Source organism: Peromyscus californicus, unplaced genomic scaffold (genome assembly GCF_007827085.1).
Source record: "Peromyscus californicus insignis strain IS unplaced genomic scaffold, ASM782708v3 Scaffold_5__1_contigs__length_169319896, whole genome shotgun sequence".
Classification (NCBI taxonomy): domain Eukaryota; kingdom Metazoa; phylum Chordata; class Mammalia; order Rodentia; family Cricetidae; genus Peromyscus; species Peromyscus californicus.
The window spans coordinates 88,982,290-89,008,172 of NW_026294573.1; the positions used below are offsets into that span (position 1 = coordinate 88,982,290).

General features: G+C 39.1%; 1 protein-coding gene and 1 pseudogene across 4 annotated transcripts in view; one reads left to right on the forward strand and one right to left on the reverse strand.

The window, feature by feature from the left end:
* Positions 1-25,883, forward strand: part of Ecpas (Ecm29 proteasome adaptor and scaffold) — a 132,934-nt gene that overhangs the window by 84,597 nt on the left and 22,454 nt on the right. For all 4 annotated transcript variants that reach the window (XM_052718417.1, XM_052718416.1, XM_052718414.1 and 1 more), the window contains 20 exons: positions 782-905; positions 2,739-2,884; positions 3,326-3,380; positions 3,927-4,041; positions 4,631-4,699; positions 5,585-5,702; positions 6,038-6,205; positions 9,030-9,109; positions 9,701-9,806; positions 10,867-10,914; positions 11,702-11,823; positions 13,582-13,732; positions 20,312-20,377; positions 21,577-21,666; positions 23,045-23,111; positions 23,809-23,900; positions 23,977-24,043; positions 24,196-24,387; positions 24,905-25,113; positions 25,821-25,864. In XM_052718417.1, the coding sequence (XP_052574377.1) occupies positions 782-905; positions 2,739-2,884; positions 3,326-3,380; positions 3,927-4,041; positions 4,631-4,699; positions 5,585-5,702; positions 6,038-6,205; positions 9,030-9,109; positions 9,701-9,806; positions 10,867-10,914; positions 11,702-11,823; positions 13,582-13,732; positions 20,312-20,377; positions 21,577-21,666; positions 23,045-23,111; positions 23,809-23,900; positions 23,977-24,043; positions 24,196-24,387; positions 24,905-25,113; positions 25,821-25,864 (2,129 nt within the window). The remainder of the gene's footprint in view (positions 1-781; positions 906-2,738; positions 2,885-3,325; positions 3,381-3,926; positions 4,042-4,630; positions 4,700-5,584; positions 5,703-6,037; positions 6,206-9,029; positions 9,110-9,700; positions 9,807-10,866; positions 10,915-11,701; positions 11,824-13,581; positions 13,733-20,311; positions 20,378-21,576; positions 21,667-23,044; positions 23,112-23,808; positions 23,901-23,976; positions 24,044-24,195; positions 24,388-24,904; positions 25,114-25,820; positions 25,865-25,883) is intronic.
* On the reverse strand, positions 13,839-14,433 carry LOC128097729 (60S ribosomal protein L17-like; annotated as a pseudogene).

Consider the following 25,883-nt stretch of genomic DNA (forward strand, 5'->3'; position numbering starts at 1 on the left):
TTCCTGCTTGTAAAACAGCATCAAAATTTCTGAATTAAGATGTAAATATTTGAGTATGTAGCTACATAGAGTTTTGTTTGCCCTTTGAAGTTTTAAGAATAATATAGAGAATTCTGGTATACCCTTTGATCTAGATTTACCAAGTGTTAGCATTTTATATTTGCCTAATCATTCTCTACTTTTTTTCAGGACCTTTTGTGAGTAGCTTGCAGATATCATAGAAGAGTGTGAAGAGTTTTTATAAAAATGTAGTGACCACTATTCATTGTACCATTACTATAGTCTGGCACACTAAATAGCAAAAGCTTTGTCTAAATTAACATCATTTAATCCTTATGGCCCGATGAGGTGAATGATGATACTGTGTTCATTTAACCAGTGAAGTTGTTGAGGCCCAGAAAAATTTAGATAAGGATATGTAACTGATAAGAAACAGAGCTAGAATTTGCATTGAGGTCTCTGTGGCTTCACCTTTGAACCACTCTCACCCCCGAGTAAGCATATCATGTTTCCAAAGACTAAAAATCACTGCATAGTGATTCTGTGCTGAGGGTGAGAAGCAGGCTCATGGGAGTGAGAAATGGTCTTCAAATCCTTCTTAGTTCTCCAGTCCTTCACTCCAGCCACTTTTGAATCACTGGATTAACTTAAATGACCAAAAAAAAAAAAAAAAAGTGAAAATAAAGCCTGCTGAGAAGTAAGGTATAAAACAGCTCTTTATAGAAATGGATATTTGGGGGAAATGCTTCATATTCATGGATTTCATTTTGCTTCATTGTAGGCCAAGCAGATCGAACTTCAGTTCACTATTGGTGAAGCAATCACCAGTGCTGCAATAGGAACTCACTCTGTGGCTGCCCGAGATGCCTGGCTGGTGACTGAGGAAGAGTATACACCTCCTGCTGGTATCAAATACTTACCTAATTGACTTACAGTTGCTGAGTGCCTTTCTTCTGTTCTCTGTCAGATTTGAGACAAAAATAATTTTCCCCCAAATATTGATACATGCCTTCTAATTTGGTCTGTCATGGAGAATGGTTGATTAAGTAAGATTGAACAAACTGAGTGATGGTGGTGCATACCTTAAATCCCAGCACTTGGGAGACAGACGCAGGTAGATCTCTGTGCATTTGAGGCCAGCCTGGTTTACAGAGCTAGTTCTAGGACAGCTAAAGCTGTCTTAAACCAAAAAGGGGGGGGGGGCATTGAACATAGCTGGGCATGGTGGTGCCAACATTCAGGAGGCAGAGGCAGGAGAGTCTCTGAGTTCAGTGGCCAGACTTGTCCACATATTGAGTTCCAGGCCAGCCAGAGCTACATAGTGAGATCCTGCCCTCATCCGCCGCCCAACCCCCCCCCCCCCCCCCAAAAAAAAAGATTGACTATAAAAATGAGACCTTTCCCATCTTCTTATATCTAATTCATTACTACATAGTGGAGTTCCACTGTCCCCTACTAGTACTGGAAGTGTGCTAGAATTTAATGACTACATAATTGAGAGAGTATGTATGTGATTCCTGAGTATATGTTACAGAGAGTAAAATTTCAAACTAAGATGATATATGTCTGTAATCCCAGCACTTGGGAGGCTGAGGCAGGAGGATTGCAAGTTGAAGGACATGTGGGCTATATAGTGAGACTTTGTCTCAAAAACAAAACAAAACAAAACAAAACAAAACAAAACAAAAAACCAACAAAAATAAAGTCAAGGTCTAGCAAGACCACTCAGCAAGTAAAGGTGCTTGCTGCCAAGCCTGATGGCCTGAGTTCTGTCACTGGACCCACATGGTGTAGAACCAACTCTAGCAAAGCTGACCTCTCAACTTCTACATTTGTATTATGGCATGAACTTTCTTGCATGTGTTCACATGTATACACACAAAAAGAATAAGCTTAATTTTAAAATTAAAGAAAAAACAACAAAGTAAAACAAAAAATCCAAAATACAAACTCAGATGTCTCCTTGGGTTGATTTGAAATTAGAATTGAAAATATATTTTAGTATTCAACCAGGATTTTTTTTAATCTTTAAGGCTAAAAAAAAAAATCATGACATGTTTGTATTTTATCTTCTTAGTTGGGAAAATTAAATAAGAATGTTTTTATGGTAACAATGCCATTATAAATTGTATTTCATAAGGAATATAGTTATTGCACTTAGTGTTGTAGTTAACATTTATCACTGTGTATCATCTTCACCTATTATTTTGTTATCTATCAGAGAGACTTAAAAGAAATAGGAAAACCATTTTTCTTGCAGTGTAAGTATGATGACTTGGTTGATGGAGGCCAAACTAGCTCTCCGAGGCTTTTGTTTGAACACATGAGATAAAACAAGTCTCATTTGTATAATGGAAGGGAGAAGGACCATTCATCCAGCCACAGTACTATTGGGATTGGGAACCCTAAAGTAATGAGGAAAAGAGACAACTGTGTTTTAGCTGGAGGACAAAAGTGAAATGCAAAGATATTGCTTGGTTTGTTTTTAGATGGAAGTTTAGAAAGTTTTAGTAAAGAAAAGTTTCTGAGATTGAAGAGAGTGGGATAATTTTTCATTCCAATGAACTAGAGTTATTTGATACTTTAAAAAGGTTCTTGTTTATGTTAGCTCCTGGACATTCTTGGTCATTTAGATTTTAACATCAGGTTATTATATGATTGTTGATTTAAATGTGATTTTTTTCAAGGAAATTATATTTGAGCATTTTAATTGTCATCTTCCTTTGCTTTTTCCTCAGGTGCCAAAGTGAATGATGTTGTCCCTTGGGTTTTAGAAGTTATTTTAAGTAAGCATATTATCAGCCCCAACCCACATGTGAGGCAAGCAGCCTGCATCTGGCTCCTTTCACTTGTGAGGAAGCTAAGTACCCACATAGAAGTGAAGGTGAGCTTCATAATATGCATTGTATATGTGATAAATTCTGTAAGGATCCCAGAGTATTTATAAATTAAAATAAGAAGAAAATGTATGAAGGTTGGAATCATTAAAAAAATCACAGAAGTTCTGAAGTAAGCTCCATGTGAAGTAGTGAAGGATGGTGATCTGATTAATACTGGCAAGAAAATGATCCAAATGTGAAGATGTAAAGTCAAGAGTGCTAAGAAGGGGGACACTCATATTAGGACAAAGGTTAGACTGAATGCTTAGACTACCTGTGAGGGGTACAACTTCTAGTAAGATGGACATCTCTAAAGATGAAGGAATGGAAAGGTTCGTGACTGCCTTGGTCCTAAGACTCTCTGGTCTCAATGCACGTTAACAGGGAGATGCTTGTTTCTCAAGAGAGAGAGGATTTCAGTGCTAATGCCTTTTCTCTTCTTTCAGTCTCATCTTAAGGAAATTCAGAGTGCGTTTATTTCAGTTCTGTCAGAAAACGATGGTAGGTTGTTGATAAATACTTGACCTGTCAGCTTCTTTAAATGTGTATTTTAAGTTTTAAAAGTATGGGTCAATGAATTGTAGCACAAAACGTTCTGAGCCATGTGAGTAGAACGAAGCAAGCCATATGTATGCCTTTAATTCCAGAATGTGGCAGATAAGAGGCAGGAGGATCGTGAGATTCTGTCTCTACCCCCGAATTTTATTTAAGACGTGGACTTGTATTCCCTTTATTTTTCTAAAATTAGATATGGGTGTCTTAAAATTCTAGATAGTTTGTTATCTCGAATATAAGCAGCATATGTTGATATTCTGATACCGTGGTTATTACTGTCACACTAGTTTATTGGCCTTTGATCATGATTCTCATATTTGTTGACTCATGATGCCATGTCCACTGAGTTGATTTAGGAAAATAGAGTGATTTCTGCTTTCATATCTCTACTTTTATATAATTTTAGAGTAAAGATAATTACTTGAAAGAAAATAATTGGCCAGGAGACAAATTTCTTTTAGAATAGTATAATTTTGTCTACCTTTTTTGTAGAACTCAGCCAAGATGTTGCCTCAAAAGGGCTTGGGTTGGTTTATGAGCTGGGCAACGAACAAGATCAGCAAGAATTGGTGTCTACACTTGTAGAAACACTTATGACTGGCAAAAGGTATAGTGAATTTTAAAATTTCAGATATCAATACATAGGACATTGAAACTATGATATGGAAGAAGGAAAAATTCAACCTTCTACTTTCTCATTAAGCCATTGCATATTAATGATTGTTAACACAGTTTAATTATCCCAGTGTATATACTGTTTACTTAGAAACATTGTACTAGGTCATGGTTTCAAACTTGAATCATCCCATGACAATTAAAAGCATCAGGTTAGAAAAATCACTGTAATACCTTCTTTGGCTAAAAAAAGTTAAGATATAATGAATAAACTTGAATGTCATTCATATTCTGATCTGTGATGAGTGCATGGAGGTAGATTGGTTTTGTAATTGCTTACTGCTTTCTGTTGCTTCCTTTTGGGAAGGGTAGTTTTATGTGTGACACATTGGCAGTAACTCTATATAGAAATCTTTAATATCTGTGAATTTGTTTTGTTTGTATTTGAGTTTAGAAAATTTTCAGTCTGATAGAATAGTTTCTATCTTTCATATACTAGATACAGATTTTATCAATTTGCAGTCCATTTGCTTATTAGTTGGTATGGAAAATTTGAAGCTAATTTAAATTGTTTGTTTTAGAGCTAAACATGAAGTTTCTGGAGAGACAGTGGTATTTCAAGGGGGAGGCCTTGGCAAAACACCTGATGGGTAAGTGTGCTAAATCTAAATCCATCGATCAACTAGGGCAGAGCAATAATGTTGTTTGTTGATGGATAAATAAAAAACGATATGGTTGGGGGGACCCTACTGTTTTAGATTAGGTTTCCTTGGAAGCAGACTATGAGCTAGAGATTTGTATGCTGGAAGGTGATTGTCCTTGGGAGGGTTCAGCAAGTAGACTGCTGATGGTAGAGGGAAGTTGTGTACAATATGATGAGTTACTGAGTTCTCTTCCAAGGTGCAAAGAGCTTCACTTCCATGGGACATACAGGTGCATTTTAGGTATTGTGTTTGTTACTACCAAATACCTGATAAAAAAATTGACTTAGAGTAGAAGGGTTTATTCTGGTTCACATTTGGATGCTGTAAGATCCGTCATGGAAGGGAAGGAATGGTGGTAGCTGACTCTGTGGTTGTAGGAGTGTTTAGTTGGGACTCTACCTCCTGACCTCTTGGACTAGAAAGAAGATATGGCGCAGGAATTGGTACTGGGCTATAACACATCAAAGCTCATTCTTTAGTAACTCCTTCCTCTAGACAACAAAGATCAGCCTCTTAGAGATTCTACAACCTTCCAAAACAGCACCATGAGCTGGGCACCAAGTATTCAAACACATGAGCCTATGAGAGGCATTTCACATTCAAGTCACAACAGGTATTTACCAGCAGAAAGACTTAGGAATAGTTGATAATTGAGGTATATGACTTTTTATATTCTTGTTTTCTGTCTCCTCAGTGATGATAATGGTATTAGCAACTGAGGGAAAGAACAGTTTAAAAGAATATCCCTGTAATAATTGATGGTAAAATTCACATCAACCCAAAATAGCTAGAAAAATGTTTTATTATGTTTTTCTTTTTGTTTGTTTCAAGCCAGGGCCTTTCTACTTACAAAGAGCTTTGTTCTCTGGCAAGTGATCTTAGTCAGCCAGATCTTGTATATAAATTTATGAATCTGGCAAATCATCATGCTATGTGGAACTCCAGGAAGGTAAGTTGCTATATTGTTTTGTTTCTTTCTTAAATTTTTGCTGGTGGTCAAACCCAGGGCCTCATGCATATGTGACAAGTGCTCTACTACTGAATGATATACTCCCAGCTCTCACCAGCCATGCAGTGCCAGTTGATGTGTAGTCAATTTTGAAAAGTCTGTGTCTGAGAGCCGGACTACCATATTAGCCTTTATTATTGCTGAAGCTGGAGTACTAAATAATGTTCTATTCAAGGACAAATTTGAGAAAGCATATTTTGTGGCCTTTTTGTATTTAATATATTAGTATTTTGCTGTGGCAGGCATGTATAAATTATTCTTTTTGTTATTTTTAGGGTGCTGCTTTTGGTTTTAATGTAATTGCTACCAGAGCTGGAGAACAGCTGGCTCCTTTTCTGCCTCAACTCGTTCCTCGACTTTATCGTTACCAGTTTGATCCCAATCTCGGAATTCGACAAGCTATGACAAGTATTTGGAATGCATTGGTCACTGACAAGTCAATGGCAAGTATCTGTGAACCTGTGTTTTAGGAAACACTGTAGCTTGCCTGTGCTACCACATAGGATTAAAACTCAATGTCCCCTGCACTTTGTATACAGTTTCTTTGCTTCCATTGCTTGTTGTTTGCTTTTCCTTTCAAAGATATTGTAACATTTATTGAGATCTCAAAAATGAAAGTGATCTAAATGTTCATTTGGGTAGATAGATAACTAAAAGAATGACAGTATATTCACACAAATAGAATATTATGTGTTACCAGGGATCACTGATGCACAAATCTGTGCTTAAAGAGTTACTTTAGTTGGGAAGACAGACCAAAGAAATAGTTGCCATATATTGCTTTTCTTGTTCTGTCATCTGACTGTTGATTACATTCTATCCTCCTTTCAGATATGAAGGTTTCTCAGAAACTGCCTCTGAATACTGTTGTCCTCTTAGCTTTCCTTGTACTAATTCCTGGGCAGATAAACATTCTGTTCATTGTAATCGTTCTTAGTTCTGTACTGGCTCAGATAGGACATGTACTCCATCCATTTTTACAGATCTAACTGCCTGCTGGATGTCTTCACTTGACTGTTTTTTACATGTACCATAACTGTAACATGACATATAAAGAGCTGAAAAGAAAAAAGACACCTTTCCCTTTCCTGTACTCTCACTGGTCATATATTTGTCCAAGCCGGGAAACTTGCTGTCTGTGTCTTATAAACCCCTCAATTCCACATTGAATTTAGGAGCAGTTTATGTTGAGTCTGTTGCACGAATTCTCAAATGGTCTTCTAATAAAAAACCCAGAGCCAGGTATTGGGGTAATGCTTAGAGATCAGAGAGACAAAGGAACAAGCCACTGCCAGGTCTCACCTTACCAACTCCACGAATCCTCTGTTGGAACACCTCTAAGTCCTCAGCCAAAAGCTCTCCAGCCGAAAAGGCCTCTAGCCAAAAAAGTTCTAGTTCCTGTCTCCTCACGCCTTATATACCTTTCTCAGCCCAGCCATATCACTTCCTTCTTAGTGCTGGGACTAAAGGCGTGTGTGCTTCCTAAGCAAAGGCATGAGATCTCAAGCACTGGGATTAAAAGCACATGATTCTCAAGTATTGGGGTTAAAGGCGTATGCCTACTCTCTGGCTCTGTTTCTCTCCTATACTGAGTCAATCTCATATAGTCCAGGGTGGCTTTGAACTCACAGAGATCTAGACAGATCTCTGCCTCCCAGGTGCTAGGATTAAAGGTGTGTGCCACCACTGCCTGGAATCTGTGGTTAATCTAGTGACTTGTTCTGTTCTATGTTTTTCAGGCAAATTTTACTAGGGTATACAATATATTACCACAAGACTGCTTTTATCAAGTGTTCCTTGAATCCACTCTGGTCCTGATTCTTTCCTGATGAATAGGTCATCATACCTTTTTCTTCTCTTTTCCCTGTGTTTAATTTATCTACATAGTAGCAAAAGTGATTTTTAAAATTGCAAATTGAATTTTGGTTAAAATTCTTAAATGGATTTTTAGTTCATATTTTTTTCTTTCTAATATTGGAGTTTGAATCCAGGCTCTTAAACATGCTAGGCAAGTGCTCTACCACTGATACTATTTCCCAAGACCCCTTTAAAAAGTACTTACTTTGATACAAGATTTTGATCTGATTCAGACTGGGTCTTAAACTTTTGTGCTTCTTGCCTCAGCCTCCAGAATAGCTTAGGTTATAGGGGTTCACAACTACTTTCAGCTTGCAATTTACTGTTACAACTGAGTCTACCATCAATTTGTTATCACCAAAGCTTAGATCATACTCACTCATCCTTCTTTACCTGCACCTTACAAGACCTGGAACATAGTATAGTTCTGTCCTCCTTCTTTCATATGACACAGAGTATATTCCTACTCATGGTTGTTGGTATTTGAGGATTCAACTTTGAGGGTTCTTTGAATTCTATTTGCTCTAGGATAGGATGTGGTACATCTGGGTCAACCAGGACTTAAAAGGCTAATGGGAGTTATGGATATGAGTTCAGGTTACAGGCCTTGGCTCTTGAGATGTGGGCATGATCTTTGAGTGAGTGAACTCTTAAGCCACAATTGTGATGAGACACATATGGAAATACAGGAGGGGATATGGGAAGCTGTTTATTTAATTTTAAGTGAGTTATTTACTTCTCTGTTTTGATCATCTAACATGTAAGTGAGCATAACAAAACTTAACTACAAGAGTAAAAGTGAAAAAGTTGAGAGTCCTTTTAGATCTGTTGGTGTAACAACTGAGTCTACCATCAATTTATTATTACCAAAGCTTAGCTCAAACTCATTTAACCTTCTGAACCATATAATACTTACTTTTTCACCAAACACTGCCATTGAGGTCTCCAGTGTATAGAGCAGTACAGTAATGTAAAGACAGTGCATTTCTTCTGAGAAAACCTTAAGAAGGTGCTGTGGGTATATGGAAGAGAGTTGGTAGAACTTCTCTGAGTGATGGCCACTCTGAATCTCCATGGGCAAAAAGGAGTTACTCAAGTTGGACATGGAAGAGGATTGTAGAGGTAGTATGTGCCAGGTTATAGAACTAAGACCAGACAAGATACCTGTATGTCAAGATGAGTCACACTGGGCTTGTATCATATAAAGCCCAAGTGATTAGACTTTATTCTCATGCACTATGGAAAAGGATTATCTATCTTTACATTTTAGAGTGCTTGCAAAGTGCTGAGAGATTTGTAGGTGCAGGGACTTAGGAATACTTTAATAAAGAAAGTGATCAGTGTTGTTGAGAGGTAAATAATGTGATTGTTGGATTTTATATTTTTCATTTTATCTTTTGCTTTCATTAGGTGGATAAGTATTTGAAAGAAATTCTTCAAGATTTGATTAAAAACCTTACCAGCAACATGTGGCGAGTTCGAGAATCCAGGTACCTTGGATTTTAGATTAACCAAGTAGAGCTGGAAAATTCCCCTTCAAATTTCTAAGGTTTTTACATGATGTAATAAAAATTAAGTTAAAACCACCAATAAATATATTTTTAGTTGAGTTCTTTTTCTTTAACTATTTGAACTCTACTAGGTGATTTGCCAAAATTAGCTTATGTAAATATGAACTTTATGAATCTCTGGATCACTTGTTAAACTGGTAGATTTCAAGTTGTGTAATTTCATGGCTTCATAGGGTAGAATTTCTTCATATATGCATTTTGTACTCATTTGATGCCTCTTATGTGCTTGGTGATATATGAGACATTGAGAGCACATAGGTGAGTTAAAAGTGGTTTATTGGTGTATCATTCAAAGGGATTAAATTATATAGTTGTAGGAATTGTCACTTAGTGATTTGTGTCCTATGTGATATATTTGAGGTAATACTAGAATAATTATGATTGTCTTGTGGGGGAGAGGCTAGGACTAGACATACAGATGGAGTCTATATTATTACTCGATATAACTATTTAGTGGTAAAATATTGGACTTGCTTGGTCATGTATTTGAAATCAAATTTTTATTTTCAGCTGTTTAGCTTTGAATGAGTTATTGAGAGGAAGACCTTTAGATGACGTCATTGACAAACTTCCAGAAATGTGGGAAACACTTTTTAGAGTACAAGATGATATTAAGGTATAGAAATAAATCTACGTGTATGTATAGACTAATTTAAACTGAAATCATTTAAATATGCTATAGGTTTTTTAAATGCATGTGTTTCAAAATTCCTTGTCCAGACAATTTTAGGAAACCATAGTTTTATCTCCAGCTTTGATGTACATGTTACGTTACAAATTTGGGTATCTTTTATTTAGGTCTAAACTGAAATGACTTAAAGAAGGTGGCTTCAGCATGCTTTTTCTTTCAGTAGAAATCTCATGATGCTGTTGTATTAGGAGCAAATACCCATTTGGAAGTAATTCATAGGATTAAAGTTTCAAAAATTAGGCATTCATTTCTAAATAATGTGATTAATGAAAAAAAAAACCTCAGTTTTTCTTGAGTATTTTGTTGCTTCATATTACTATAGAACTGAGATAATTTATAAAGGGAAATAGTTTAGCTATTTTGGAGGTTATTATTTATCATAGATGGACTCTGGACCTATGATAAGGCGGTCAAAGTCTGAGATAGAAAACATTTACTTGGGGTAGAGAACAAAGAGAAGGAGGAAGAGTCTGAGGCCCCATAGTCTCCTTCAAGGGCTTGTTCTCAGTGTTCTAGACTTTCCATCCCTCTCTGAGGTTCTAGAGATGCCTCTCTGGGGACCCAGCCTTTAGCACATAAATCTTTTGAGAATAGTCAAGATCCAACTAAAGTACTGGATTATCTAAATTTTAAACTATTTGGACATCCTTAAAATTAGACCACTAGGCTTGTCTTTCTCATTGGTTTATTTATTAGAAAATGTTAATTCTATTAGAATCTCACAGAGATTTTTATGTATTTACTTTTATACTACATTTTATTTTTGGACTGCTAATGACTATTTTTATATGGGCAAAAATAGATAAGATATATATGTTCCTTAATAGGCAAAGAGCCCAATGAAATACTATATACTTAAACCTGTTATTGAAAGTTATGTTTTACTATTTTACATTAGGATCTAAGGTAGTTAATAATGCATTATAGAATAGAAAAGAATGAATGCTGTCTAATATGTATAATGCCAGACTTTTCTCATTTTTAGGAATCTGTACGGAAAGCAGCAGAACTAGCTCTGAAAACTCTGAGCAAGGTGAGAATACTCATCTCCCAGTGGGATAGAGTAGGGTAGGACTCACCATGGACTTGACATTGATTTTTATTTTTTGTCATATGACATAATGTTGCCTTAATTGGCTTGCATAGTTTACTGCTCTTACAGTGAATAAGAAAGTGGGTTTTGTTACACTAAGGGTAGTGTATCTTAAGCACAATATACCTCTGGTTTCTTTAACTGCTGAGACCTCTACATGAGGTATACCTTTCCTTTAACCCCAAAGACCACATTACTCACTTAAATGAAGCAATATATGTCTTCTTTTAATACCTTCCCCAAATTTACAAGGTTGGCAGGCTTTTTGAAACCAAATAGTTTGCCCCATGGATTTATTTTTGTAATATATATTCTAATTGCATAAGCCTTGTCATTGATCACATTACTCAGTAGTAAAAACATGTTTTAAATCCAGGTAGGTGCCTTTCATGTCTAGGTTTGTGTTCTTTACCAGAATTTGTCCTGCCTTTTAAAAAGTGCTCTCTTACACATCTTCACATCTTCAGCTCCTTTGTTCCTCATTATACAAATCAGAAAGTAGAAAATTAGAAAATACAATATATTATCAGATTTTCTGATTAGATATGGCAGATCTTTAGGAGCCGTATTTGGTCATTCCTCTATCTCCTTCCAGCCTCCATAGTACATAGAAAGTAGACTCACCTGCTCTTTATTCCTGATAGTGACATAAAAAAGCACTTTTTCAGAGAAATGCTTCATAGTCGAGAGGCCAGCTTCACTAATGTCCATGCTCTTTGTATGTGAGGTTTGTGTGAAAATGTGTGACCCTGCCAAAGGAGCAGCTGGCCAGAGAACCATTGCTGTCCTCCTGCCCTGCCTTCTGGACAAAGGAATGATGAGTCCTGTGACGGAAGTCCGAGCCCTCAGGTGTGGTTTGGTTGAAGTGAATGTATTGAAATGATTTAGTTTCTAGCCAGTCTGTAGAAAATGTGTTTTCTTGAATGCTAGATTCCTAAAAATATGGAAAATGGACTGAGGAGAATCCATTGAGGTAACCCAAGCATTTATGAAAAGATGTGTCATAGTATTTTTATAGTCCTATTTCATGGGAACCTTGATTTGAACTAGCATTCTGAGTTGCATATTATTCTATTGTCATTGGCCCCTTTCCTTAGCAAGCACGTCTTCCATATGCCACAGGTCTTCAGGGGCTTGCTTGTTGGGTATAACCAACTGTTTTGCTGTCTTTGGTAAACTAATCCATGTGATGGTTGTTAATGGTGCCTAAACCTACTGCCTGAAAGGCAAATGTGGAACTTAATGAAGGTTCAGACTGGCCAAACTTGAGCCCAGTGATGACTCTAATAGTGTAAAATTATATGACAGGCTATGCATTCTGATATGGTGGGATGAGACACATACAGCATTGCTTATGAAAGAGCCTTGGTTGTTTGGGAGGCAGAGTCTATCCAAATATCTCACTTTGGCCCTGTGTTTGCTATATGCAACCCAGTCTGGCCTCAAACTAGTGATCTTCTGGCCTCACACTTCAGAATGTTGGCATTACTGGCATAAGCCATATTTATAAAATAATTGAACCTTTACTTGGTAGCCTACATATGTATGTACATGAGATATGTTAGCACAACTGGAATATAATCAGTGAGATCAAATGAGAGAAAAAGAGAAAGGATGAGACTGTTAAAAAGTCTCAAGAACGAAGCCAGTGTGGTGGCACATACCTTTAATTCCATCACTTCAGAGGTAGAGGCCATCAGATCTCTGTGAGTTCAAGATCAGCCTGGTCTACATAGCAGATTCCAGGTCAGTCAGTGCTTTACATAATGAGACCCTGTCTCAAAAATTAACCAAACAAAAGAAAACAAACCAAAAAAGTTTGAAGATGGCAGTGGATAGACTTTGATCTCTGAATCTGGATTCCAACCAATTATTTTTTTGAGATAAAAGTTTTGATATGTAGCCAAGGCTGGCCTTGAGCTCTCAGCCACCCATCTTAGTCTCCCAGGCATTCACCACAGTCAACTCTTAAAGGAAATTTCTGGGGCAATCAGAAAAACTCAGATTTTTAAACGAGACGTTATTAGTATTATTATTTTTTTTTTTGGTTTTTCGAGACAGGGTTTCTCTGTGTAGTTTTGCGCCTTTCCTGGAACTCACTTGGTAGTCCAGGCTGGCCTCGAACTCACAGAGATCCGCCTGGCTCTGCCTCCCGAGTGCTGGGATTAAAGGCTATTAGTATTTTTTAAAAGAATAAAAATGTTGTAATTGTGGTAAAGTACTCGTAGAGACATACATACTGAAATTTTATTAGCTTAAAGCAATACAAAGCAGGGGGGAAATTGTACTTAAATGTATGAAGAGATTACAAATGAAGTAAAATTGGCCATTGTCACTAATGGTTGAAATAGGTAAAGAGGACAAGGAATTTCACCTTGGACCTCTCTATGTTTTATGTGTGCTTGTTTAAAAATATCTGTAATTTTTTTAAGTGCCAACAGACCTGGGTTCAGTCATAACCAGAAACCCCACTTCCTACTTGCCTGGATCAGGCTTTAAACCGTATGAGTATATACCTGAATGCAACTGCAGAACATCCTCATGATTAGATTGTAGAACTTCTTATATTTGGTAAAAAGACTCAGAGTTTGTGTTCTGTGTGTCTAGCATTAACACCCTTGTGAAGATCAGCAAAAGTGCAGGAGCCATGTTGAAACCACATGCACCCAAACTCATCCCAGCACTGCTAGAGTCCTTAAGTGTGTTGGAGCCTCAAATTCTCAATTATTTGAGTCTCCGTGCTACAGAACAAGAAAAGGTGAGTTGATAGCAGAAGTTGTTGGTTAGTATTGACGAGGTGTGAGCACTCTTAAGATCTATCCAGTGTCCGTAGACAAACTCTGTAACTGATGGTGTTTTCACTCTTTTTTTTTTTACTTTTATCTGCATTTATTTTATGCGGAATTTATTCCCGTGCCATAAGTTTTTGTTTCTTCAGTTTCTTCTGGGATATCTTCTTCTTCTGCGCAACCTCCTCTTCTGGCTTTGGAACAGTTTGTTCCTTTTCAGTGAGGACCATCTCGATGTGGCAGGGGAAGCTCATGTACAGGTTAATCCAGTCATGAGCTCTGTAAGTCCGTCGGCGCTTCTTAGGTGCTTTGTTCACCTGGATGTGTTCAATGACTAGAGAATCCACATCCAAACCCTTAAGTTCAGCATTACTCTCTGCATTCTTAAGCATGTGCAGCAAAAATTCAGCACTCTTTTTAGGCCACCGACCCTGTGTCCAGCCCCACTGTTTGGCCTGGGTGCACCTACCGACTCCACCATTATACCGCTGGAAAGGCACACATTGCTTCTTTAAAGTGACATCTTTCAGATATTTGGTGGCTTTTCAGATATGCATACCCTTGATGGCCTGGGCAGTTTCATGGGTGTTCTTAAAGTGAACCCGAAGATTTGAACCTCTTGATTTGCATGATTTCGTGGGGTTTTCTGGGCAAGCGAGTAGCGAACCATCTTCACAGGTCACCTTAGGCCGCTTACAGGAAGAGCGGTGTTTTCACTCTTTAAACACTACATGCAATGGATTTTCTTTGTTAGTTTTTTAGATTTTTTTTTTTAAGGGGGAAAGCCCTGTCCAGCTCATATATTTTCTTGTTAATCAGATAAAAATCGACAGCCCCGGCGCCTCCCCGCAGAGACAAGGGTTTCTCTGTGTAGCCCTGGCTGTCTTCAAACTTACTCTGTAGACCAGGCTGCAGAGATCCACCTGCCTCTGCCTCTGAGTGCCAATATTAAAGGCATGTACTAACACTACTTGACTAAAATTGACAACTTATTAACATAATTTTAACAGTCTAAAAATTATTTTTACATTTTTTTAGGGGGTGGATCTATACCTAGACTTTGGTCTAAAATTGTTCTGCTTTGTCTTTGATCAGTTATTTTTTATAAGTTGTGTATGACACATTTATTAAGGAAAAATGAAAGCAACCTGGAAGGGTAGAAAACAGTCCCCTAGAGGTCTCCACTATAAACAGTTTCTTGGGGCTTTTAAAAATTCTTTCATAGTCATAAGCTACAAAGCCACCAGATACTCAATTTAAAAACTAAATCAGAGGCAGGCCGTGGTGGCGCACGCCTTTAATCCCAGCACTCGGAAGGCTGAGGCAGGTGGATCTCTGTGAGTTCGAGGCCAGCCTGGTCTCCAAAGCGAGTTCCAGGAAAGGCACAAAGTTACACAGTGAAACCCTGTCTTGAAAAACAAAACAAAACAAAACAAAAAAACAAAAACTAAATCAGAGTTTGATTATTGTTGTGTAACTGATTTTTAATTTAATAGGGCATAATGTCTGTATGTTTTATTTTCTTTTTAATTCATTCATATTAAAGTCAGGTGGCTATAATTTTGTAGGGAGGTTTTATAACAGGTTTTAGAATAATAACCCCCCTTTTCTCTGTATCTTTGATACCATTAAATAGTTGAGTAGCATCAGTCTTATAAGCAAGATTCTTACTGTTACATATTTTGAATTTTTCTTTTATATACATTGTCCCATTGTCTTTTTATATTCTCTTAGCTCTAGCTTTCTTATCCCTCCTCCCCAATATAACTCAGACCTTATGCTTGGAGCACTCACTGAGCTAAATCCCTAATTTTGGAGGCTAGAGAGCTATCATAGTAGTTAGCTACTCTTGTAGAGGTCTGGAGTTCAATTCTTAGCACCCACATTGGGCATTTCATAATCTTCTGTAACTCTGACATTTGTGGACATGCACAATCCCTTGCACTTGCCTCTCCCCTATACTTAAAAAAAACAAATTTTTAATCCCTAATTCCTGTTAGCTATTTATATATTTCTGTGAATTTTGCTTTATTCTATGCTTAGCTTCCCTCCCTGCCTCTCTCTTTTAAAAACACAATTTCTTTATTGATTCTTTGGGAATTTCACATCATGCACCCTAATTCCACTCACCTCTCTGTCTCCCCATACCCTCCCCTCACCCCTGCAGCACCATCTAAAAGAAAATTAAAACAAAAAAAATCAAACCAAACCAAACAAGCCTAAGCAAAAAACAAACAAACAAACAAACAAAAAAAGAAAAATAACTCTTCACTCCTCCATCTTTCCCATCTATAACACCTGTTCATTCATCCTGGTGGAATTGGGAGCCACGGTGTGTCACATAGTATACCCTTTTGTCCAATCAGCTTTATTAGCAAATGTTCACTGCAGAGAGTCGCTGGTCTGGTTTAAGGCCTCTGGTTTCTGATATACCATCATCACTGGATTCTCACCAAAACTCCTTTGATGGTAATCATTCCAGAGGACCGGTCCCTTCATGAGCTCCTAGATGGGGTAGATGTTAGGGTGGGTCAACCCAAGGCCCGGTGTGGGCTTGGATGGTAGCTGAACTTGTCAGTCCAGGCCACTGGGGCTGCCTGCCTCTACCCTATTCCATGCCATCAGGATCAGGGTGAGGGGTGAGGCCATCTCTTCCGAGTTCGGGGGCCAGCTCTCTTGTTGTAGTGTCTACCAAGAGACAGGGCCAGTTTTCTTAGAGCCAGTGAAGGATAAGACCAGTTCAGCATGGCCCTTTGATTTCATCACACATGGTTCCTAAGGCCCCCTGAGGTGACAGAGGCCTTAGGCATTAACACAGACTCTAGCTGCAGCTGGACCACAGACCCAGATGTGGCCCTCAGCAGCAGCCCAGGCTTGAATAACACCAGGATCCTGGGTAGCAGCACAGGCCACCCACACCAGCATGATTCCCACAGTGGCATGGTTTTCAGACACCAACGAGACCACAGGTTGTGGCCTAGACCCCACATTTCCATATGGCCTTTGGTGGTGTTATGGGCCATGGATGACCACGGACGGACTCAGACGTGGTCCTTGGCAGCAGCCTGGTCCTCACCACCTTCATTTCTGTTGTTCTGCCTCTTTCCACAGCACATAAACCATCCCACTTATTTTTTTTCTCCCATTTTTCCACCACATATTTGCTCATCATAATGGGACCTACATGCCCAGACTGGCCTGTGGGTGGCTAGCACCCACCTGAGCAGAATTGCATCAGGTGGGCCGTAGATCTTTTTTTTTTTTTTGGTTTTTCGAGACAGGGTTTCTCTGTGTAGCTTTGCGCCTTTCTTGGAACTCACTTGGTAGTCCAGGCTGGCCTCGAACTCACAGAGATCCGCCTGGCTCTGCCTCCCGAGTGCTGGGATTAAAGGCGTGCGCCACCACCGCCCGGCCTTTTTTTTTTTAAAAAAAAGCATTTATGTTTGTTTACTAGGACTGTTAGGCCTATGTAATATGCGATGTCAATGTTTTCTCTCAGTTCACTATTTCATTCTTAATTTGCATAATCTCTAATAAATTACTTTTTTGTTTGCCTCTTGATACTGTTTCTTTTTTTTAAAAAAAAATTATTGATTCTTTGTGGATTTTACATCATGCATTCTGATCCCACTTATCTCCCCATCTCCTTGCATCTGCCCTTTGCCTTTGCAAGCTCCCCCAAATCAAAACCAAATTTAAAATAAAAACCAAAAACCAAACAAAACAAAGAAACAAAAACAAAGAAAGAGTCTTGTCATGGAAGCTGTAGTGTGGCCTGTTAGACACAGTTTACCCTTTAGTTTGTTCATGTTTACTTGCAAGTGTTTATTGCCACAAGTAATTAGTCTGGTTGGAGACCTCGGGCTTCTGCTATCCTGTTGATAATGGGCTCTCACTGGGGCTCCTCTTGGATATCCTATTGTTTGTGTCATGGGGATCCTGCTGTTTTGGATCTGTAGATTCATCCCCTTCACATGCTCCAACAATTCACACTGGATTTAGTGGATGTTGGGCTGGGCCAACTAATAGCCCTGGCTCTGGGCCTGGGTGGTAGCTGGGTTGGTCAGCTCACTAGCTTTCCCTCATCATCACTACCTGGATGAGCTCTCCAGCACTGTCTTGACTAGTTAATCCAATGTACCTACAGCAAGGAGTAGGGCCAGTTCTCCTGTCTTGGGCCCTATTGCCAGGGCCCGCTCCACTGTTTTGCCCAGGCAAGGTGCAAGGCCCTCTCTCTGGATTGCTGTAGGGAGCATGAGGTGGGGTCAGCTCTCCTGCTCTCACACCCTCAGGGTTGGCTCACCTGCATCCCTGACCACAGGATCAGCTGTAGTATGCTTCCAGATGAGGTGCATGCCTATGGTGGGTGGTGGGGCCATCTTTCCTGAGTGTGGAGGCAGACTCACCCCCGAGGGATAGGGCCAGTTTGCCTGCTGCAATATCCGGTAAGAGGCAGGACCAGCCATCGCAGGGCCAGTGAGGGGTGTGGCTGGCTCAGCACAGCATGGTTCCAGTGACTCCAGTGCTAACACAGGCCATGGATCACCACAGACCCCAGCTATAGTAGGACCACAGACTCAGACATAGCCCTTGGCAGCAGCTCAGGCCAGACACACACCACCCCCGTGGCAGCACAGGCCACTCAGATCAACAAGACCCCGACAACAGCATGGCCCCCAAGTGGTGGCCAGACCCTGGGTATCCACAGAGCCCTCAGTGGCAGCTGGAGCCACAAACACCAACCTAGACCCTGGCCTTCCTGGGGCCACGGACATGGCCCTAGGCGGTGGCCCCTGCCAGGAAATCTCCATGGCAGCACTGGCCACCCAGATCAGCATTGCCCTGAGCGCTGCTCATTCCTCAGACACTGACGTGGTCTGAGGTGGCTGACCAGATCCCAGTCATCTACATGGACCTCAGTGACAACAGAAGCCCTGGACATCAACTCAGACCCTGCCCACTGTAGGGCCACAGACCCAGACATGGCCCTGTGCAGTAACTCTGACCCTGATGACATTGTAGTCTTTGGTGACAGCACAGGCCACTCAGATCAGGATGTCCCTGGTGGCAGCACAGCTCTTGGAAACCCTTGTGGCCATAGGTTGTGGCCCAGACCTTGGGCATCTATGTAGCCTTTGATGACAACATGAGCCATGGACATCAACACAGACCCTGGCTGTGGTAGGACTGTGGACTCAGACATGGTCCTAGGCAGCAGCCCAGGCCTGGATGTCACCGTGGTCCCAGATGGTAGCACAGGCCACCTGGATCAGCATGGCCCCCACAGTAGTGTGACCCTTGGACACCAAAGTGGCCCTCGGTGGCAGCTCAGACCGCAGGCCCCTGCATGATCCCTAGTGATAACATCAGCATAGGCCCCCAGCTGCTCTGGGGCCCCGGATCAAGACCTGGCCCTTGGTCATAGTCCTGGCCCAGATACCTTCCTAGATTTGGGTTGCCAGCTGGCCATCCATGTCTGCCCATTCCTTATTACCTCACCTTTCCAGATCTGCCTCTCCTCCAGCCCACAAACCATTCTTCCTCTCCCTCTCTTCCACCTCCCTACCCTGTACTGTCTCACCACGATGGTACCCAACCACCCAGTGCCAGGGCTTTTGGTTGGGTTACAGATGGCACTTGGTTGAGTACTGCCCACCCCAGCCGTAAGGGATGGCACGGAGCTGTTGCCTTTCCTCTCTCCCATGCCCGGGCCTAGAGACCTCCAGCAGTACTTGGTATGATGATACCTCTGGCGCTGGGCAGTCTCCTGGTTGATTGTGAGCCCTGCAGACCCAAGTCTGTGAGTGTGTGGGGGCTTTCTTTATTCATTATTCTTTCCTTTCAGTAGTAGGGTTGCCACCTCCTGTACAGTGCTTACTAGGGATTGAGAATTAGGGAGCATAAATTCTGTCCATGCTTGGCAAACCTTAGCAGATCACTTTTGCATGCCTTTCTTTCTCTGGATAGTGATTTCCCCTAGCATAATTTTATTAAAATATCTTTGTAGATATGAATCCACATTATAAAGTTAAAGAATTAAATGAATTACACACACACACATGCACTGTTTGTTTTTGTTTTGTTTTTTTTTTTTTTTTGCTTAGACAACTTTTGTTGTGTAGAAATTTCATGTATTCTCTTTTTAAGTGGATAGAGAACCTGAGCCCCAAGAAGGCCTATTGACTTGAGTAGAGCCATAGTATATTTGTTAGTAAGTGAATGCATTAGTTCATTTTGTGTAGTTCTAGTGATTGATCCCAGGGCCTTATGCATGCTGAGCGTACAGTGTACTCGTGATGCATCACTGCCCATCTGTTTTGTTTATTTCTAACTGTTGTCTGAATTTCTGACCTTTAGGGAGATATTCATTGTACAGTTAAATTGTTACGTGAGGTCAGAAGATACTAGAATTAGAATTTCACCTGGGTTCATTAGTGATTATTTATTTAAATGCCTTTAATTTGGAAATAAGACCCTTTAATTGGAGTTTATGTGCCTAATTCATAATTAATGAAATGTCCTGAGTGACTCGAGTTTGTGCTCTTTAGGTTGTAATGGACAGTGCTCGGCTCACTGCCGCCAAGTCCTCTCCCATGATGGAGACAGTCAACATGGTGAGTTTCCAAATACAATTGAAAAGCTCATTGGCTTCTCTTGAAGTGCAGTTCTTCAGACTTTATGCTGTGTAACATGAAACAAGCTGAAGGGGAATGCCTTCATAAAATACTGTGAATGCAGTGTTTTCTTTTGAAAATTGTAAGTTTTTAACTGGTATATAAAAACTGTACGTATTTATGGGCATTTTTCTTAATTACTAATAGGAGTAAATTTTCTCGGTAGCAGAATTAGTCCAAATTTGTGTTACATGGAAAACAACATATTAAGAGATCTATCTATAAATCTATATCGATTTATCTTTTAGTCTGCTTATTTTAGAAAGATTCAGAGGTGTGTTATTTATTTTATTATTATTATCATTACTTTTTGCCTGCCTCTGAGAAATTTCTTTGGAAAGGACCCTGATGGTGTAAGCTTAAAGGTATCTTAATGAAGTAGGTAGCACAGAAGATAGGTGGCAGAAACTGAGCAATACTGATGTGTTTCAGATGTCAGAACATTTTGTAGTGAAGAATTCATGGGGCTTTGAGGTTCTGAGTTCTGCAGTTCTCAGAGTCTTGACAGAGTCACCGTTTGGGCATTTTTGTAGTGACTATTAAGAGCTTGCAGGCTCCTGGGAATTGTTTGCTAAGTAGGCCACAAATTGGACAAGAGTAAGGTTTTAATGTCTACTGGGAAGTGTTGCCGATAGTTAGTCTAAGATTCTTACATTTTAGTTGTGTTACTGGGGAAAGTGATAGGAGTAGTTAGCAAACATCACTTGGAGATAGTCATAAATACTGAATGTGTGCTTGCATTTTAAGGATTATAACAAGCATTGGTGAAGTCATATAAGAAATTGACTTAGTTGGGGTCTAGAAGGCTAGACCCACTTTGGAGGTTTTAACCTAGGCATTTTACATTAGATATAGATTGATAGAGGGAGATTTAAAGAGAGATCCTTTATTCTTAGGCAAGCAATCATTTCTTTTCTCTTTTAGTAAATTGATTTTCTTCATTATTTTGTTTTATTCTGTATTTAAAAATGTTGAACCATTAGTGAGTGAATTTTCTGTTTGTAGTACTGTGGTAGTTTAAATAATTCAGCTGGAGCAAAATCAAAGTAGTGATTTTTCAACTTTATGTTAAATACAATAAGTGTATATTTGACATGGGTGTTTTAAATGTTGCCTTTGTATTTATTATTTTCTCAAAGTGCCTGCAATATCTTGATGTTTCGGTGCTGGGCGAGCTAGTTCCTAGGTTATGTGAACTGATCAGAAGTGGTGTAGGTCTTGGAACTAAGGTAAGATTGTGTGTATGTGTGTATGTTTGTGTGTTTAAAGACAAGTTGTCATGTAGCTAAGGCTGGCCCTTCAACTCATTATATAGCATAGCCTGGCCTCATGGTAGTCCTCCTGTCTTCGACCTCCTAATATTGGAAGACATATTGCAAGCATGTGCCACCATACCAATAGTGTGTGTATATGTGTGTGTACACCCCATGCACATGTATGTGGAAGCCACATAACACATATTTATTTATTTATTTATTTATCTATTTATTTATTGAGACAAGGTCTCCTATAGCCTAGTCCAGTCTCATACTTCCTATATAGCCGAGGACATGGTTGAACTTTTGATCCTTCTGCCTATATTTCCTAGTGCTGGAATTACAGGCACCATGCTTGTATACTTTCTTACATGTTGTCATGCTCTGCTTGTCTTACTGTTTTTAGTAGAATTGTTTCTGGTTGTCATGTAAATGTTTTTGGATTTTCTGTCGTTACCAGTTAATGAAGAAGCTCACTCATCTTTCAAGGAGTAATCATTTTAGATAATGATTAGAAATTTTCATGTAAGAGTAAGTGTTTGGGTAGAAAAATAATTTCTTTTTGAGACACTTAAAAAGGTCAGATACTGCCTTCATCTGCTTACTTTTTTTTCCTACTGTTAAATTCATTGTTGTTGTTATTTTAGAGCAAATCTCACTCTGCGGTGTCCCCACACTGCCTTCCTGCCGCAGACTTGGCAGTACTGGGGCTGTGTGTGTCCTGACACTCAGCTTCGTCCCATTTTAAAAGAAATAACTCATTTCTTCTCCTGACAAAATGACTTCAGTTCTAATTAACATTTATAAATCAGGAGAAAGTTAAAAATACAAACACTGGTAGTTTTACCTTGCAGAGAAAACAGCTGTTTATCTTTCTGAGTGTTCCCCTCCTGTGTATTCTCTGTATGCATATCTTCCACATCGTGTTCTGTAAGGGGTATGTGATACTCTGCTTGTGGCAATACATCCTGTATTTTAGTCAAACAAAGGACATCTGACTTTTCAGCTTTTGAAAAGATATTAAATAAAGAACCATTCTTCTGTTTGGACACATATAAACTGATTTATTTGGAAATTTCTAGAAATGGAAATGTTAATACAATTGTTTGTGACACGTCTCATTCTGAGAGTTATGCTTGTTTTCTTTGTTATTCACAGTGCCTTAAGTTCTTGTTCCTAAAACAATAATCTCTGTATAACTAGTTTAAAATGTTTTTCTTTTTCTATTTTGAATCCCAGAGCAGCGATTGGACTTAATGTGTTTTATCTTTAAGTTGTTGGTGCCTAAAAGAAGTAGCTTGATAGAATATTGTGACATGAAATTTAGACCTTTGTTTTTGTGACCTTAAAGGGAGGCTGTGCCAGTGTCATCGTGTCTCTGACTACTCAGTGTCCCCAGGACCTAACGCCCCACTCAGGTGAGTTTGTCATATGACACTTTTTCATGGCTGTGTTTATTATTTCAGACTTTTAAAAAAGGAAAATTATTTGGACATGCTTGTTTGCTTGGCCTCTACTCAAACCTGACCCAGTCATTTTGTTAGCAAGCTTTTATTGTCTTACAAGTAAGTTTCTCAGTGATGTAAAGAGGTAAAAGTACCTTTGATTCTGAAGAACTCCCCCCCGACACACACACTTTTTAAAAAACTATTTATAGCTAACTTTACATGAGCTTTTTTTTTTCTCTTCTAGATAGGGTTCTGGTGGGGTTTCTGTATATAGCTCTCAGTTTTGTATTTTCCACAATATTCTGGACAGAGGTTAATTTTTAATTTTAATTTTATTTTTTAAACTTTATTATTTGTGTCTTTCACATCATGCATCTCAATCCCATTCATTTCTGGTCCCTTTGTATTCACCCTCTGCCCTTGCAACTCCACCCCCCCAATAAAATAAAATAAAATTTAGAGGAAAAGAGGAAAAATTTCATTGTGGAAGCTATAATTTTTAGTTTTTCAAATGAAAGAAAGTAGATAGTACAAGTAATATTCAAAAGATCTAAACTACTATTTAGTAAATCTGATTAATTTCAGGATTATGGGTTTTTTTTAGTCCTGGGGATGTAACAAAATATTTGACCAACCACACAATTGATGTTTTTATTTTTTTCTGTAGGTAAACTTATGAGTGCTTTGCTTAGTGGTCTGACAGATCGGAACAGTGTAATTCAGAAATCCTGTGCATTCGCCATGGGCCATTTAGTTCGGGTGAGTGGAATTTCTCACTCAGTTAAGTACAGCTCTGGGAATTATAAAGGAGTGAATAGGGTTATTTGTTTTTCAGACTTCACGGGACAGCAGCACTGAAAAACTGCTACAGAAGCTCAATGGCTGGTACATGGAGAAAGAAGGTACCTTTCTTTTTCTTTTTATGTCATTTTAAATTTATATATTAACCAAGTAAACTATAGCGTTCTGGTAGAAACATTTTAAATTGGTTTATTTAGATCATTTACCCTAAAAAATAGTAAATGCTGACAGAATTTTGGTTTCTTCTCTTGAGAACCTATTTACAAGACCGCTTGTGCTTTGACTATTCATGCAATTGGAAGATACAGTCCTGATGTGTTGAAGAACCATGCCAAAGAAGTTCTGCCCTTGGCGTTTCTAGGCATGCATGAAATTGCTGATGAGGAGAAATCTGAAAAAGAAGAGTGTAATTTGTGGACTGAAGTATGGCAGGAAAATGTACCTGGTTAGTAAATGGTGGCTGCAAAGTAATGTGTTTCTTAGGAACACAGCTGGAATTTTTGACTCACATTGTTGAGTAATAATTTTCCAAGGACTTGAACGTGTGTCACATTTCATTTTTAGCACATCCCAATTTCAAAGTTTGCAAAGTGCCACTCAGAGCTCTTCTCCTTGACTTGTTGCTGTCTGTGTGAGAGAATGGAAACTGTGTGTTGCATGTAATTGTGATCTTATGTGGTCTTAGAGGACTATTGTATAGAGCTGTGTTTTTAACCTTGATACACATACTGATGATGACCTTTTTTAATCACATCCCTGACAGTGTGTCTAAGTTCATGAATTCCTGCTGTTACAAAAAGAAGTTGCACTACCTGCTGTCTCTCCCTTTAGCCGGTGCTGTGTTTTACCAGTTGACAGTCACTGCTTTAGACAGATGGCACTGACTTACATTTAAAAATGATTTTTAAAAATTTTTCCTGTCACTTGAGAGGTGTTTTAACTTGTCTTTTTTTTAAATGTAGGCTCCTTTGGAGGTATTCGATTATACCTGCAGGAGTTGATTACTATTACCCAGAAGGCTTTACAGTCGCCGTCTTGGAAAATGAAAGCCCAGGGTGCAATTGCTATGGCATCAATTGCGAAACAAACAAGCTCTCTAGTACCTCCACATCTGGGAATGATACTGAGTGCTTTGGTGCAAGGCCTGGCTGGAAGAACATGGGCGGGAAAGGTAAAAGAACCATTCATGTTAAAGAATTGGGACTGCATCTTCATATAGACTAGGAATCTGATTTGATGTGACTTTGGATTATTTTTGCAGCAAGGTTTTCTAGCTAGTGGAAGATTTTGCCTAATTATCTGTGGCATTTTATATCAAAATATGTCCCATGTGTTCTTGAGTAAAGCATAGTAATTTTGGAGATTGGTATGTTTTACATATTTAGGCTTACAAGTTACCTCTTAAACCAGATCACCATTTTGTGCCCACTGATCTTCAGTAGAGCCAGAATTGGCCATATATGAAATTGAGTACACTGAACTGCGTCTAATCTTGGCACCAAAGATGCTCATTGCTGGGACTTGAGAATTGGAAACTTTTTATAAAAAACAGCGATAAAAAAATATGTATATTGGGTGTTCCGTGGAAAACATGAGATTGAGGCAGTATTTGTAGTTAGTTTTGTAAAGGTCACTAGTGGCCACCACAGTATTGCTTATGGTCGTAATAGTGGATTGCCTGGTGACCTTGGTTACCAATTCTTGGGCCTTTATGAATTAGAGATTCATGGGTTGGGCAGAATTCAGTAATGTGCATAAGTGCATAAATGTTAGTTTTTGTTGTGGTGGTTGTAAAATTCTCAATGGGGTGATTGTAGTCATAGTGCAAAGAATGTGACATGTAGCTTTAATAGTATGTCTTCATCTTTAACTTATCAGGAAGAACTACTAAAAGCCATTGCCTGTGTGGTGACAGCTTGCAGGTAAATGTTCTCTTAGTGA